Source organism: Aspergillus thermomutatus, assembly GCF_002237265.1.
Source record: "Aspergillus thermomutatus strain HMR AF 39 chromosome Unknown NODE_2_2, whole genome shotgun sequence".
Classification (NCBI taxonomy): domain Eukaryota; kingdom Fungi; phylum Ascomycota; class Eurotiomycetes; order Eurotiales; family Aspergillaceae; genus Aspergillus; species Aspergillus thermomutatus.
The window spans coordinates 8,261-20,273 of NW_020798049.1; the positions used below are offsets into that span (position 1 = coordinate 8,261).

The window sequence follows — 12,013 nt, forward strand, 5'->3', positions numbered from 1 at the left end:
GGCTCGTACAGTACGGAGTACGGACTACGGAGTATGGTCTATAACAGTTGAACATGGAGCGGAGTCCATCTGCACTCAAGGAGAACCCATTAGAACAAGAAGCAAACAAGAAGTTGATCCGTGATTTTCAGAGCACGCATCGCGGACAGACCTCACTCTACCTAAATAAGTGAATTGCTGTGCATCTGTGATGTAATGCCTGTGGACTTCGAATGGGGACCGGATTAAGTGATGTTCCTAGATCTCCCACGCCAAGACATCACCGCCGAAGCTCATGAACCTCGTTCACTCCCAACCACGGCGATAGACAGCTGCTCGTAACGCTGTGGGCCTGGGATCGAGCTTGCTTGTTACAGACTTGTGGGCAAGCTTGCATTCATATATCTTGGTTGCTGGATTCCGGATATCTCAGGAAAACCGTCTCCTTGTCGAGTAAGGGCTTCCTGTTCCAACTGGCTCTCGGATGAGGTATGATAATCATCTACGGAGTACAAGGTAGGAATTTAATTTCTGCTATCCCGCCGACAAAATCACTTCCTCAGTCTGCGGGCACAGTCATAGCATATATGATTCTTAGCGATATGACCGGTGGCTGATTAAGTCGCAATTCCATCTTCAGACCCTCCTTTCTTACGGTGACGGCGTTCAGAAGATGATCACCTCTTACACACCATGAGGGATCCCACCATCAACATGGAGCAAGACATGACAGCGAAACCGCAGGCGTCAAGCCTTCAAGCTGAACCACGCAAGAATCAGAAGTCTGTCCGTGTCGCTTTCGGTCCGGATTTGGACACTTATATCCCCCCGCGCGACAAGTCACCAGCGCCCTCCTCAGGCCACCACAGATCTTACACCACTGTTGAACATTCGCAACCATCGTTTCATCGTCCAGCCAGCTCATCGGCAGGAGATAATTCGGCTATTTTCGATTCGAATCCTCGGTTGACTTCAGACCGGGCTTCAGACTCGAGCGGAAGACCGACAGCAGCTCTGAAAAGGGTTAGAAGTGACTATGGGCCGAGAGTGGGATTCGACAAGTCCGCTGTTGCCGATGAGGAAGAAGACTTCGCCATGCGACATGGGTGGCAGGAGGAGTATACCTCGAGCGAGTACCTTAAGGTTCTACACTCGGTAAGCAGTCGGCGCGGCGCGACTTCACCAGGGTCATTGGGCCCGGACGATTGACTGACTCTTTCAAGAACTTTTATATGTACTTCACAGAGAAGCGGCACGATACAAACGGCATCCCGAGAGACCCAGTCGGAAGCTGGCCCAGTCAGGATTGGCGCATGAAGGATCGTTTGAAGACAGTCTCGGCTGCCCTGGCCATCTGCTTGAACATTGGTGTCGATCCTCCTGACGTGGTGAAGACAAACCCGTCAGCCAAGCTGGAATGCTGGGTGGATCCTACATCGACCACGGGCGGTGGCCAGAACAAGATAATGGAGCAGATTGGGAAGAAGTTGCAAGAGCAGTACGAAACTCTCAGCTTAAGAACTAGGTACAAGCAGTATCTTGACCCTTCAGTTGATGAGACGAAAAAGTTCTGCATTTCCCTGCGTCGTAACGCCAAGGATGAGAGAGTACTCTTTCACTACAACGGTCACGGTGTTCCTTTGCCTACACAATCGGGAGAAATCTGGGTGTTCAACAAGAACTATACCCAGTACATCCCAGTTTCTTTGTATGATTTGCAATCCTGGCTCGCGGGTCCCAGTCTCTTCGTTTTTGATGTCTCCCACGCCGGGAATATCGTGCAGAATTTCCACACTTTCGTGGAGAAGCACGAAAAGGAGAACCTCGAAGCCAAGAAGCGTGACCCGAACGCTGTCGTTCAAAGCTACGGAGATTGCATCCTTCTGGCGGCTTGTCAGAAGAACGAGTCACTGCCTACCAATCCCGACCTTCCTGCAGACCTTTTCACCTGCTGTCTAACCACGCCCATAGAAATAGCGCTGCGCTACTTCATTCTTCAGAATCCCCTCCAGACGAACCTGTCAATCGATGAATTCAGAGTCCCTGGTCGTTTGCAAGACCGCAGAAGCCCTCTCGGCGAGTTGAACTGGATCTTCACGGCAATCACTGACACTATTGCATGGAACACATTGCCACGGGCATTGTTCAAGAAGCTTTTCCGCCAAGATCTGATGGTAGCTGCGCTTTTCAGGAATTTCCTGCTCAGCGAGCGCATCATGCGCACGTACAAGTGTCATCCGATATCCTCACCCGAACTCCCAGAGACTCATCATCATCCGCTTTGGAAAAGCTGGGATCTAGCCGTTGAGATGGTGCTATCTCAGCTACCGGCTCTCATTGATCATGAAGAAGGCCGCAGACAATACGAGTATCAACATTCCACTTTTTTTGCGGAGCAACTCACTGCTTTCGAGGTCTACCTCTCATCTGGGCCAACCGAGAAGAACCCGCCGGATCAACTCCCCATCGTTCTGCAAGTTCTACTTAGTCAGGCACATCGGCTAAGGGCCCTCATCCTGTTGAGTAAGTTCCTCGACTTGGGTCCGTGGGCTGTTCATCTCGCTTTGAGCATCGGTATCTTCCCGTATGTCGTCAAACTGCTACAGTCAGCAGCCCAGGAGTTGAAACCTGTCATGGTGTTCATTTGGGCGCGGATTATGGCAGTGGATCACACTGTTCAGAATGATTTGTTGAAGGACAACGGGATCCATTATTTCATCTCTATCCTCAACCCTTCCTCACCCATTCCGGTGGGTAACGCCAGCGAGCACCGAGCAATGTGCGCTTTCATTGTTTCGATATTCTGTAAGAACTATCCTCAGGGACAGAATGTGTGCCTTTCTGGCGAGCTTTTTGACTCTTGTCTGAAGCATTTGACCGATGTGGAAAATCCTTTACTCCGACAATGGTCATGTCTCTGCATCAGCATGCTCTGGTCCGACTTTCCTGAGGCCAAGTGGATGGGAATCCGGTGTGCTGTACCCGCAAGACTTTGCGAGCTCAATTTCGACCCCGTTCCGGAGGTCAGGGCAGCAATGCTCCATGCAGCGACCACGTTCTTGGGCATCCCTGATTTGACAGATCAGGTTGCGCAGATCGAAGAATCTCTGGCTTTGGCTGTGCTGCCCATGGCATCAGACGGCAGTGTCCTGGTGAGAAAGGAGCTCCTTGTCTTCTTCTCGACCTTTGTCAAACGCTACCAGAACAAATTTCTGGTCGCTGCATATGAAGAGTTCCAGGACGAAAAGCAAACCCTTCTCCTTCGGCTAGAGCACGATGGCTATCGAGGCTTCACGCTGGAAGAAGCCCAGAATGGACCTGCCAATTCCAGTAACAAATCACAGAAACTGTCTCAGAATACCACTTTCGGCACGATCTGGAAACAACTTCTTATACTCTCTGTTGACCCGCATCCTGATATTGCGCAAGACGCTAGCACGATCATTGACTTCGTCCACCTCACTCTTCTAGCATCTCCCATGGCGTCGCTTACTGACAAGGTCCGAAAGGAAATTATGGAACTCACTGGCCGGTTGACCCAGAAAATGCAGGTTCGCGAAAGAGCGGAATCGAAAAAAGCCGCACCTCCACCAGCTCCCCCCTCCCAGACGGCTACTCCCAAACAGGAAGGATACTTGTCATTGAGCATTAAACGGACAGCCAGTGTGGCCGCTTCACTCAAGAATCTTGCCTTCGGTGGACCCTCCCAGACCGATCAACAATCGTCGCAGAGCGTAACATCGCCCACCAAAAGCCGCATGCCCGTCACCCCTCGAGGACGTGCTCCCCCCGAATGGACCCGGCCCCCGGAAGTCAATGACCAGGTTGCTCCCGCGGCAGCTTATCAGCAGGCTCCGATTCCTACCTCGCGCGGTTTCGAACCCCGAGACCCGTCCCTGGCCCCAGTGATACCCCTTATGAGTCGGTTTCTTGATTGGTCCACAGAGGTAATCCCAGGCCTTCTCCATTTGATTTGCGAACAATACACCGACATCTATGAACATTTTCTTACCCTTCTTCAGTATTTCCGTGAGCCCCAGATGAAGCCCAATGAGCCTGATGAACCTGGTAGCGCCGACTACAACGAGCGCCTCTGGAGACGTAGCCGCAACGAGAAGATCATCACGGAAACCCAGCCCCTCAAGGGAAAAGCAGGCAGCAGTCGCTGGGATAATTCTCTGGCCCTTCTAACTAACACCAGTCAGCCCCTGAAGATGTGTTTCCATCAGTTTGAGGATCACCTCGCAGTCGCGGATGACCGGGACACGATCGCGTAAGTAAGGCTGGCGCAATTAGTGTCTTGATGCTAATTTTATTTACCCGTCAGAATCTGGGACTGGCAGAGACACAAGCGTCTCAATAGGTTTTCCAATGGGAACCCACCGGGCTCGAGGATCAACGAGATTCGTTACATCAACGAGGACGATCAAGCGTTGTTGATGACGGGATCCTCCGACGGGGTGCTCAAAGTATTCAGGAATTACGAGTCTGCGAAGGGGGTGGAGATAGTGACGGCTTTCCGTGCTTTGCCGGAACTAATTCCAAGCAATAGAAATGCTGGTCTGGTCTTCGATTGGCAGCAAGGCCAAGGCAAAGCACTGGTTGCTGGAGATGTGAAGGTGATCCGTGTGTGGAACGCGGCCACTGAAGTCTGCACCAACGTATGCTCCTCTTGACCTCTACCTTGCTGGGTGACGACTGACGCAGTTGTTGACAGGACATTCCTGCACGCTCAGGCTCTTGCATTACCTCCCTTACTTCCGACCAGGTAGCGGGGAACATCTTTGTGGCTGGATTTGGCGACGGTGCAGTCCGCGTGTTCGATCAGCGTCTGAAGCCTACAACCTCGATGGTGAAGGTCTGGCGTGAGCACAAGCAATGGATCACCAATGTTCACATGCAACGGGGTGGATTGAGGGAGTTGGTGTCCGGCAGCCGGAATGGCGAGATCAGATTGTGGGATCTCCGCATGGATGACCCTATCTCCACGATCTATGCCACCAAAGATACTCTCAGGACGTTGAGTGTTCACGAGCACGCTCCCGTCTTCATGGTGTATGTGTTTCTTCTTGCTTCTGGATGCTCTCGAGTTCTGCAACTGACTGATGGAATGAAAGGGGCACGAATCGCCATGAGGTCAAGACATTCAACATGGATGGAACCTATCTGTCCACGTTCGAACCATATTCAAGCTTCCTGCACCACAACCGCTCTTCCCCAATTGCAAGCACTGCCTTCCACCCACATCGTACCATTCTTGCCTGCGCTGCGCTTAATGATAATCATATCAACCTTGTGAGTTGCTAGGCGCATGGACTCATCATCTCGAGCTCCGGTACACGATTCACACGACATAGTTTCTCTTTTACCTTCTCTCTTGAACTCGGCATTGCATGTCGCACGAGTAGATATGGCGCCTTGGGTTATGGATTCCTTGAAGGGCTCGATTTCTTTTCAGTTCGGGTGATTTGAGATGCATATTTTCTGGCGTAGGGCTGTCGAGCTGCAGCAAATTAGCAATATGGCGGTTGTCTTTTTTATCTTATGCTTGACGTCTGTTGAACTTTGTTATCCCTTCCAGCAGTGTACAGCTGCTCATAATGTACAGCGAACCTGCAATGTTTGAGGTCAGTTACCACTTTTCCTCCGTGTCGGTTTGTCTTTCGCCAAGAGACCTCTGTCATTTATTGCTTCAGTCATGATTTCATGTATCCATGGCAGTATATGGAGATCTAATATGAACTCGACTGCAACATTGTACTCCCCGCGGCTGAGTTGAGCTAGCAAGGTCTAACCTGTGGAAACTTCACTCTTGCGGCCGACCTTTGCAGCATCCGTAGGAACAGTGAAACCAACGCTCGCCTGACAGATGCGCAGACATCGCAGGACGCGTTCAATGGTTGAGCTGGTTCGGCCTCGGTTCGACTGACAGTTCCTGGTCGGATCTGCGCGATACGAGGCGCATACAGCCTTGCTGAGGCACGTTGCACTCCTGACTCACTAGTCATGACACCTCGTATAGAAGCTTGAGCTGCTAACTTCGCTTGGATATCCATCAGCACCGCCACAAACTCTGCATTCGAGTCATCTCTCTCAGTCCCGTGGGTCAAGACATATAAGTCTTCCGAAGCTCGATACAAAAGCACAATCCACACAACCAACTCGGCACAAACAACCCCACCAACCTCATACGCAAAATGTCCAACCAGAAACCCCCCAACAACACGCAACGCCAACGCCTGGCCGCCGAAACCCTCTCTCTAACCGACTACGTCATCAAAGCAACAACAGGCGCCTCGCGAGCCTCCCGCGCCCATCCTCACCTCCTCCCACCCATCAAACCCATCCCCAACAGCGCGGCCCGGAAACCCCGGCTGAGCGTCACAGGCCAGGACAGCTTCACCGCCGCGCGGGATATCCTGCAGCGCACATCCGGCAGAGCCAGGGTGGGTGTTCTCAATATGGCGAGCGAGCGGAATCCCGGAGGAGGGTGGTTGAACGGGGCGCTGGCGCAGGAGGAGGCGCTCTGTCTGCGGAGTACGTTGGCGGCGACGCTTGAGCGGGAGTATTACCCGCTGCCGGTGTATGGGGCTGTGTGGTCGCCGAGTGTGGTTGTCTTCCGGGATGAGGTTGCGGGTGGGTGCCGGTTCTACCGGGACGAGGAGAAGTTTCTTGTTGGGGTGGTGAGTTTGGCGGCGTTGAGGAGGCCGGTGTTGACGTCTGATGGGAGGCGTTTTGGTATGTTCTTTTTCTTCTACCGGGTTTCAGGGCGGGGAGTTGAAGGGGGTGAGGCTAAATTGTGTTCAGCGAATTCAAATAATGTGTTGGTTTTGAAGAACAAGATGCGCCAGGTTTTCCGGGTTCTCGCTGAGAACAGGATCTCGCATTGTGTGCTTGGGGCGATGGGCTGCGGCGCGTTCAGGAATCCGCCGTGTGAGGTTGCCAGCATTTACAGGGAGGTTCTACAGGAGACGGAGTGGGATGGAGTGTTCGAGGAGATTGTCTTTGCGGTGCTGGATACAAAGGGGGAATCGAATTATACCATATTCAAGAATGTCCTGCTGTCTCAGGGTAGTAGATGATGAGCAGGAATATATACATAACCCTTTCTTTATGTCATGACGAACGGTTCTGGATCAGCCAGACCAATCCTGTGTTGCAAGAAAAGAGAACAATGGTTTGGTCGTCTACGACCTTCCAGGGACAGTAAACTTCCAATCCTCCGGAAACCTTCCATACTGAATATCTTCACAATCACGGAAGATATTCTCGTAACGCTCCATATGAGTCTCTGGTCGTTCCGCCTGACGATAATAGCTGTGCGCCAACTTCTGCATGGCTGGATGATTCCACATCGTCTCCATCCACTTCAACACATCAGCGCTGGCACCCTCGAGAGGGAGATTGTACGTGCGGAAGCGCTGTTCGAGCCATAATTTAGCCACTGTTACCAAACAAGCGAAGTTCAAACATACCCAGAGCACCGGCCAAAAGAACGCATCCGCAATGCTAAACCCCCCGAACAAAAACCCCTCATCCTTCTCACCCCGCTCAGCCAGCCGTGTCTTCGTCGCCTGGCGCGCATTCTCCCAGATTGTAAACAGACGCTGAATATCTTTCCTCGCGGCCTCAGACACGGGGATATTCCCGATATACCGTGCCAGGAAGTTCGTGTGGTATGTGTTTCGCAGCGTCGCGAAACCAGAGTGCATTTCGGCCGCGGCACTGCGCGCCATGGCTCTGAGGAGGCGGTCCCGCGGCCACAGGCTGAGATGGGGGTTTGACTCTGCGAGAAACTCACAGATGGCGAGCGAGTCATTGATGCGCAGGGTTGAGCTCAAAGAACGGCATTCGAGCAGGGGGACGAGTCCCGAGGGGGAGACTTTGCGGACCTGGTGCTGGTTAGTATTTGGATGTTCAAAGGAACGGGTCAACGGACATCGTCAAGTCTGATTTTTTGCTCGGTATATGGAATTTGAAAATACTCCAAGACTGTTTCGATGCGAGCAGTCCAGCCTGAAATGATGAGGTTAGCAATTGGCTGTACCACTGGAGACGCGTGACGGCGTACTTGAATATCGGGTGAAGGTCCCAATGAGGTGATAGTCTGCTTGTTCTTGATTTGCGGCCATTGCTTGACTTCTGCTTCTGATCTATTTAGGATAATAATGATTTGAAATATCAGGAAAGCACTCAGATCGGGGCGAGAGAAGATGACAAGATAATTTATCCTACCTCGGTACCAGTGATGGGGTGACTCATTAGAGTCATTACCAGACGCCCTTCCAGTGACACACTCAACCTTGGATACGATCGACTTTACTGCAGATTCCTGTCAGAATTATAAAGTAGGCGCAGTAGCTCATATTCATATGTACAGAGTAGCAGTGAGAGCTAATAATTGATGATGTGCTTTCTTCTGTTCTCCAGCGGTTGCAAATAACCATCTGCATTTGAAGTATATAAGCCATCAGCCCTCAAAAATGACACCTTTTTGCACGAATGTCGATATTTACGTCCGACATATACCAGCCCTTCATTGGTATAATTGCTGAGGGAGGTAGGACTTAAATACATGTATACTTATCGAGCAAAACCCTAGCTTTTCAGAGTCACTGCGACATGTCAAAACCTTCATCTTGAATTAGGGCTAAAATATTGCCAGGGTTCATGATTGACACGTGATTAAACTCAACGATGGTAGCCTGATAGATCCAAATGATCACAACTATTGATAATAGCCTTTGAAGGTCGATGTAGTTTCGTATAGTCAGGGACAGGGTCATTCGTGAGGTTAGTCTAAGGTCACTTCGGTAGGAATACAATTGATCTCCTGGCAGCATCACTCAACCCCGCCTGAATTCGAAGGCAACAGCCGGTTGCCTAAACCCACGACGCGTCGCGGTCCCTCATGCTCTCCGTATAAGTATCAACACAGAATGCACCGAGCCCTCTCACTGAGGCTTCTCGGATCACTTCCTCGTATACAACTGCGCTCAATGACAATGGAGTCTGAAAACACGCGCTTCGACTTACCGGGTTACTCCGTCCCCCTGAATTGGAGTCATGAGATGTTCCCTAACGCACTGGAGAGCAGCCTCGCTGAGTAAGTTCTTTGCTGATATGAGAATTTGATTGCTCAGAAGCTGAGAATGCAGACGCTTGAATACTCATCGAGAGATCTTGATGATGCGAGCACTCAACTCCATCACCGACAAGCCTGATTGGGAGAAAAAGGTGCGTTTGCTTTTTTTCCTAGAATGCGCATCGCTGACATTATAGGTAGGTCTTTGATGAAGAAATCACTGCCAAATGGCGCAAGGAAATCATGGACAGCGGAGAGGATGTCACTCCCAACATGATGAACTGGATCATCAAGGAGGCGCAGTGGAAAGCCAAGGTCTTCCGGGACACCAAGCACATCGTGGCATTCGACGCTGGCGTGGTCAAGTCCGATACTGCCATTGCAGAAGACTTGCGACAAGTGCTGAGAGTTGCTGTTCGGCCCCTGGAGGATGTGCCCGAAGAGCTCAAAGACTACCATCCTGGGTCGGATGACAAGGTGGTTGACCTGGTCCATCCATCGCTATTTCCGGTCGTCTACGGCCGGACTCGCATTCTCCATAGGAAACTGATTGGACTTGAGGACTTTGCGAATAGCATCGGGGAGGGCAAGGTGCTTGCGGTTCCCCCCGAAGAGGACGCCATTACTGTCAACCACTACTGGCAGAGCAGAAACACCACCCATCAACTCTACAGCCGCAAATTCCAGTGGCTTCCCTGTGATGTGCATTTTACTGATAATGGCGAATGTCGCATTGCGTCGTATATCAATAACCTGCATCCAAAGCAGCACCGGCCGCTGTACCAAGTCATTGAGAAGATCCTGGCTCAGACCATACCACTGTGGAACACAACCTTGACCCTCGTGCAGGATAATTACAAGCGAATCCGCTATGATGAGGTCGAATATGACGAGCATCCCGAGCCCGAGCCCCAGGCGGCAAATGAGGAAGAAAGGTATAGCGATGAATTTTATGAACAATATGACGAATGGCAAAAACGAGAGCCCATCCGACGCCCGGAACCGGGCGAATTTTCCCCCCGTGTCATCGAGGCCGAGGGCCAGGTCAATCTGCGCGAAGATTTTGCCCAGAATGGATTGCAGGTGATTGTCAAGCTGGCAAACATCGAGCTCACCCCAGAGAAGCCTGAGTATGACGGTGGATCGTGGCACATTGAGGGACAACTGGTATGTTTTATTTTGTCGGGATGGCTGGACCACACATTAACTTTCATAGAATGAGCACATCTGCGCTACAGCCATCTACTACTATGACAGCAAGAACATCACTGACAGCAGACTCGCGTTCCGACAACGGGCGGATACAGAAAGCGTCTCAGAGATCTCCTACGAGCAATCACGACATGAATTTCTCCAGGCGATCTTTGGCTTGGATCCTGAGTCGGCTTACAACGAGGGCAATATCACTCAGGTCCTGGGTAGTGTTGACACTCGTCAGGGACGCTTGCTCACCTTCCCGAACAGCCTCCAGCACCAGGTGTCGCCGTTTGCGCTGGCGGACCGGACCAAGCCAGGTCATCGCAAGATCCTCGCCTTGTTCCTTGTAGACCCTCATCTCTCGATTATCTCTTCAGGGAATGTGCCGCCTCAACGGGAAGACTGGTGGAAGGAACGGCAGGAGGTTATCCGCAAGTTGCTGAGCGAGAGACTCCCAGCTGAGCTGCAGAATATGGTCAACGAGGGTCTCAAAGCTACTCCCATGACCATGGAGGAGGCAAAGCAGTACCGCAAGGAACTGATGGAGGAGCGCTCCAGCAAGTCGCAGGAACAGAACCTTAAATTTGAGAGGGGGGAGTTTAACTTGTGCGAGCATTAACCGGTTTTGCATGTATCCATTCATTCTCGTCGATCATACCCTATCAAGTAATAGTTGGATTCATAAATGGCCTCTATGTCACCCGTTATATACACTCTTTTGCAGGCCAGAATCTCTCATCCTAGACTCTAGAGTCGTATGGACAACCCTCTTCCTGGATAGAAAGCGACTCAAAATTGAAAATTCCCACAAAACCAATGCGGGAGTTATGAAATTCCGTCTATCAACGGCCAACCTCTAGTCAGAAACTGATGGGTGGATTTTTGATTGCTGATTGCTGGGTTCCTGGCTGTAGATCGCGAGTTCTTGTAATTAGGCGTAGTACATGAACCAGCCAATATGGTCCCGCCCTGATAGCTTTGCTTCAAGGCTGTGGTGCCATTGACGAGGGTCCTTGTCAGAAGATTTCTAGTCTGACATCCTTAGCCAAATGAACACTGAATTGAGAGGTAAACTAGCAGATGAATCAAACAAATAGAGGAAGTGGGATGCGGACAGAAAGGAATCGGATCGGAGCCCTAGGTCACCTTGGCAGGGATATACTTGATCTCCTGGCAGCATCACTGAATTTCGTGACAATAGATTGCATCATCTCAAGGAGAACAGTCCCGATTCACTCCATTCACTGTCTCCATCAGGGTATTATTGCATATGGGGCATCAGTTCTCGCCTTAATCTGGTGTGATGACCACTATCAGAGGCGGGCGCATCCAGTTGTCGGCAGGCCTAGACCCCAATGTCGGCCAACCAACTTTGCTGTCATATCTCGCCTCCAGAAGGCTTTCTGTTCCTACCAACTTTCCACCCGCTGTACTCTCAAAGGAAACATGACATTAAAACAGCCAGGAATACCTTCCCTTATCATATACGCCTAAGAAACAGATGACCCCAATTTCTAGTTGACCACGGAGTCTATCACCAATAATCTCAAGCACGCAAGCCTTAGCCTCATGCAGATCACAAGATACGTAATCGGATGGCTTAGATTACCCCAACCCCTCCAACGACCAAACTCTGGGCAGTCGAGAACTGGTCATCAGAAACATATGCACTGCTGGTTGTGCTTGGTGAGCAATCGAGTGGGAAGAGCTCTGTTCTTGAAGGCTTGACAAGTTATGGGGATGGACTTCCTT

The 12,013-nt window shown here is 51.1% G+C and overlaps 4 protein-coding genes across 4 annotated transcripts; 3 read left to right on the plus strand and 1 right to left on the minus strand.

The window, feature by feature from the left end:
* Positions 1 to 672: 672 nt before the first annotated feature.
* On the plus strand, positions 673 to 5,286 carry CDV56_101558 (ubiquitin-binding TORC1 subunit KOG1; the record flags this gene model as incomplete). The annotated part of the gene is made up of 5 exons (XM_026755177.1): positions 673 to 1,134; positions 1,203 to 4,252; positions 4,307 to 4,640; positions 4,697 to 5,034; positions 5,097 to 5,286. 5 exons carry the CDS (start codon positions 673 to 675, stop codon positions 5,284 to 5,286), a joined length of 4,374 nt encoding a protein of 1,457 aa, XP_026618943.1.
* Positions 5,287 to 6,176: 890 nt separating this feature from the next.
* CDV56_102311 (uncharacterized protein) lies at positions 6,177 to 7,061 on the plus strand (the record flags this gene model as incomplete). The annotated part of the gene is made up of 2 exons (XM_026755930.1): positions 6,177 to 6,717; positions 6,787 to 7,061. 2 exons carry the CDS (start codon positions 6,177 to 6,179, stop codon positions 7,059 to 7,061), a joined length of 816 nt encoding a protein of 271 aa, XP_026618944.1.
* Positions 7,062 to 7,166: 105 nt separating this feature from the next.
* On the minus strand, positions 7,167 to 8,111 carry CDV56_102443 (glutathione S-transferase; the record flags this gene model as incomplete). Its single annotated transcript, XM_026756062.1, has 4 exons — positions 7,167 to 7,400; positions 7,455 to 7,871; positions 7,919 to 7,995; positions 8,051 to 8,111. The coding sequence occupies 4 exons, from the start codon at positions 8,109 to 8,111 to the stop codon at positions 7,167 to 7,169; spliced, it is 789 nt and encodes a 262-aa protein (XP_026618945.1).
* Positions 8,112 to 8,978: 867 nt separating this feature from the next.
* Positions 8,979 to 10,880, plus strand: CDV56_102661 (DUF4246 domain-containing protein; the record flags this gene model as incomplete). Its single annotated transcript, XM_026756280.1, has 4 exons — positions 8,979 to 9,085; positions 9,138 to 9,216; positions 9,266 to 10,231; positions 10,281 to 10,880. 4 exons carry the CDS (start codon positions 8,979 to 8,981, stop codon positions 10,878 to 10,880), a joined length of 1,752 nt encoding a protein of 583 aa, XP_026618946.1.
* Between the last annotated feature and the right edge of the window lie 1,133 nt (positions 10,881 to 12,013).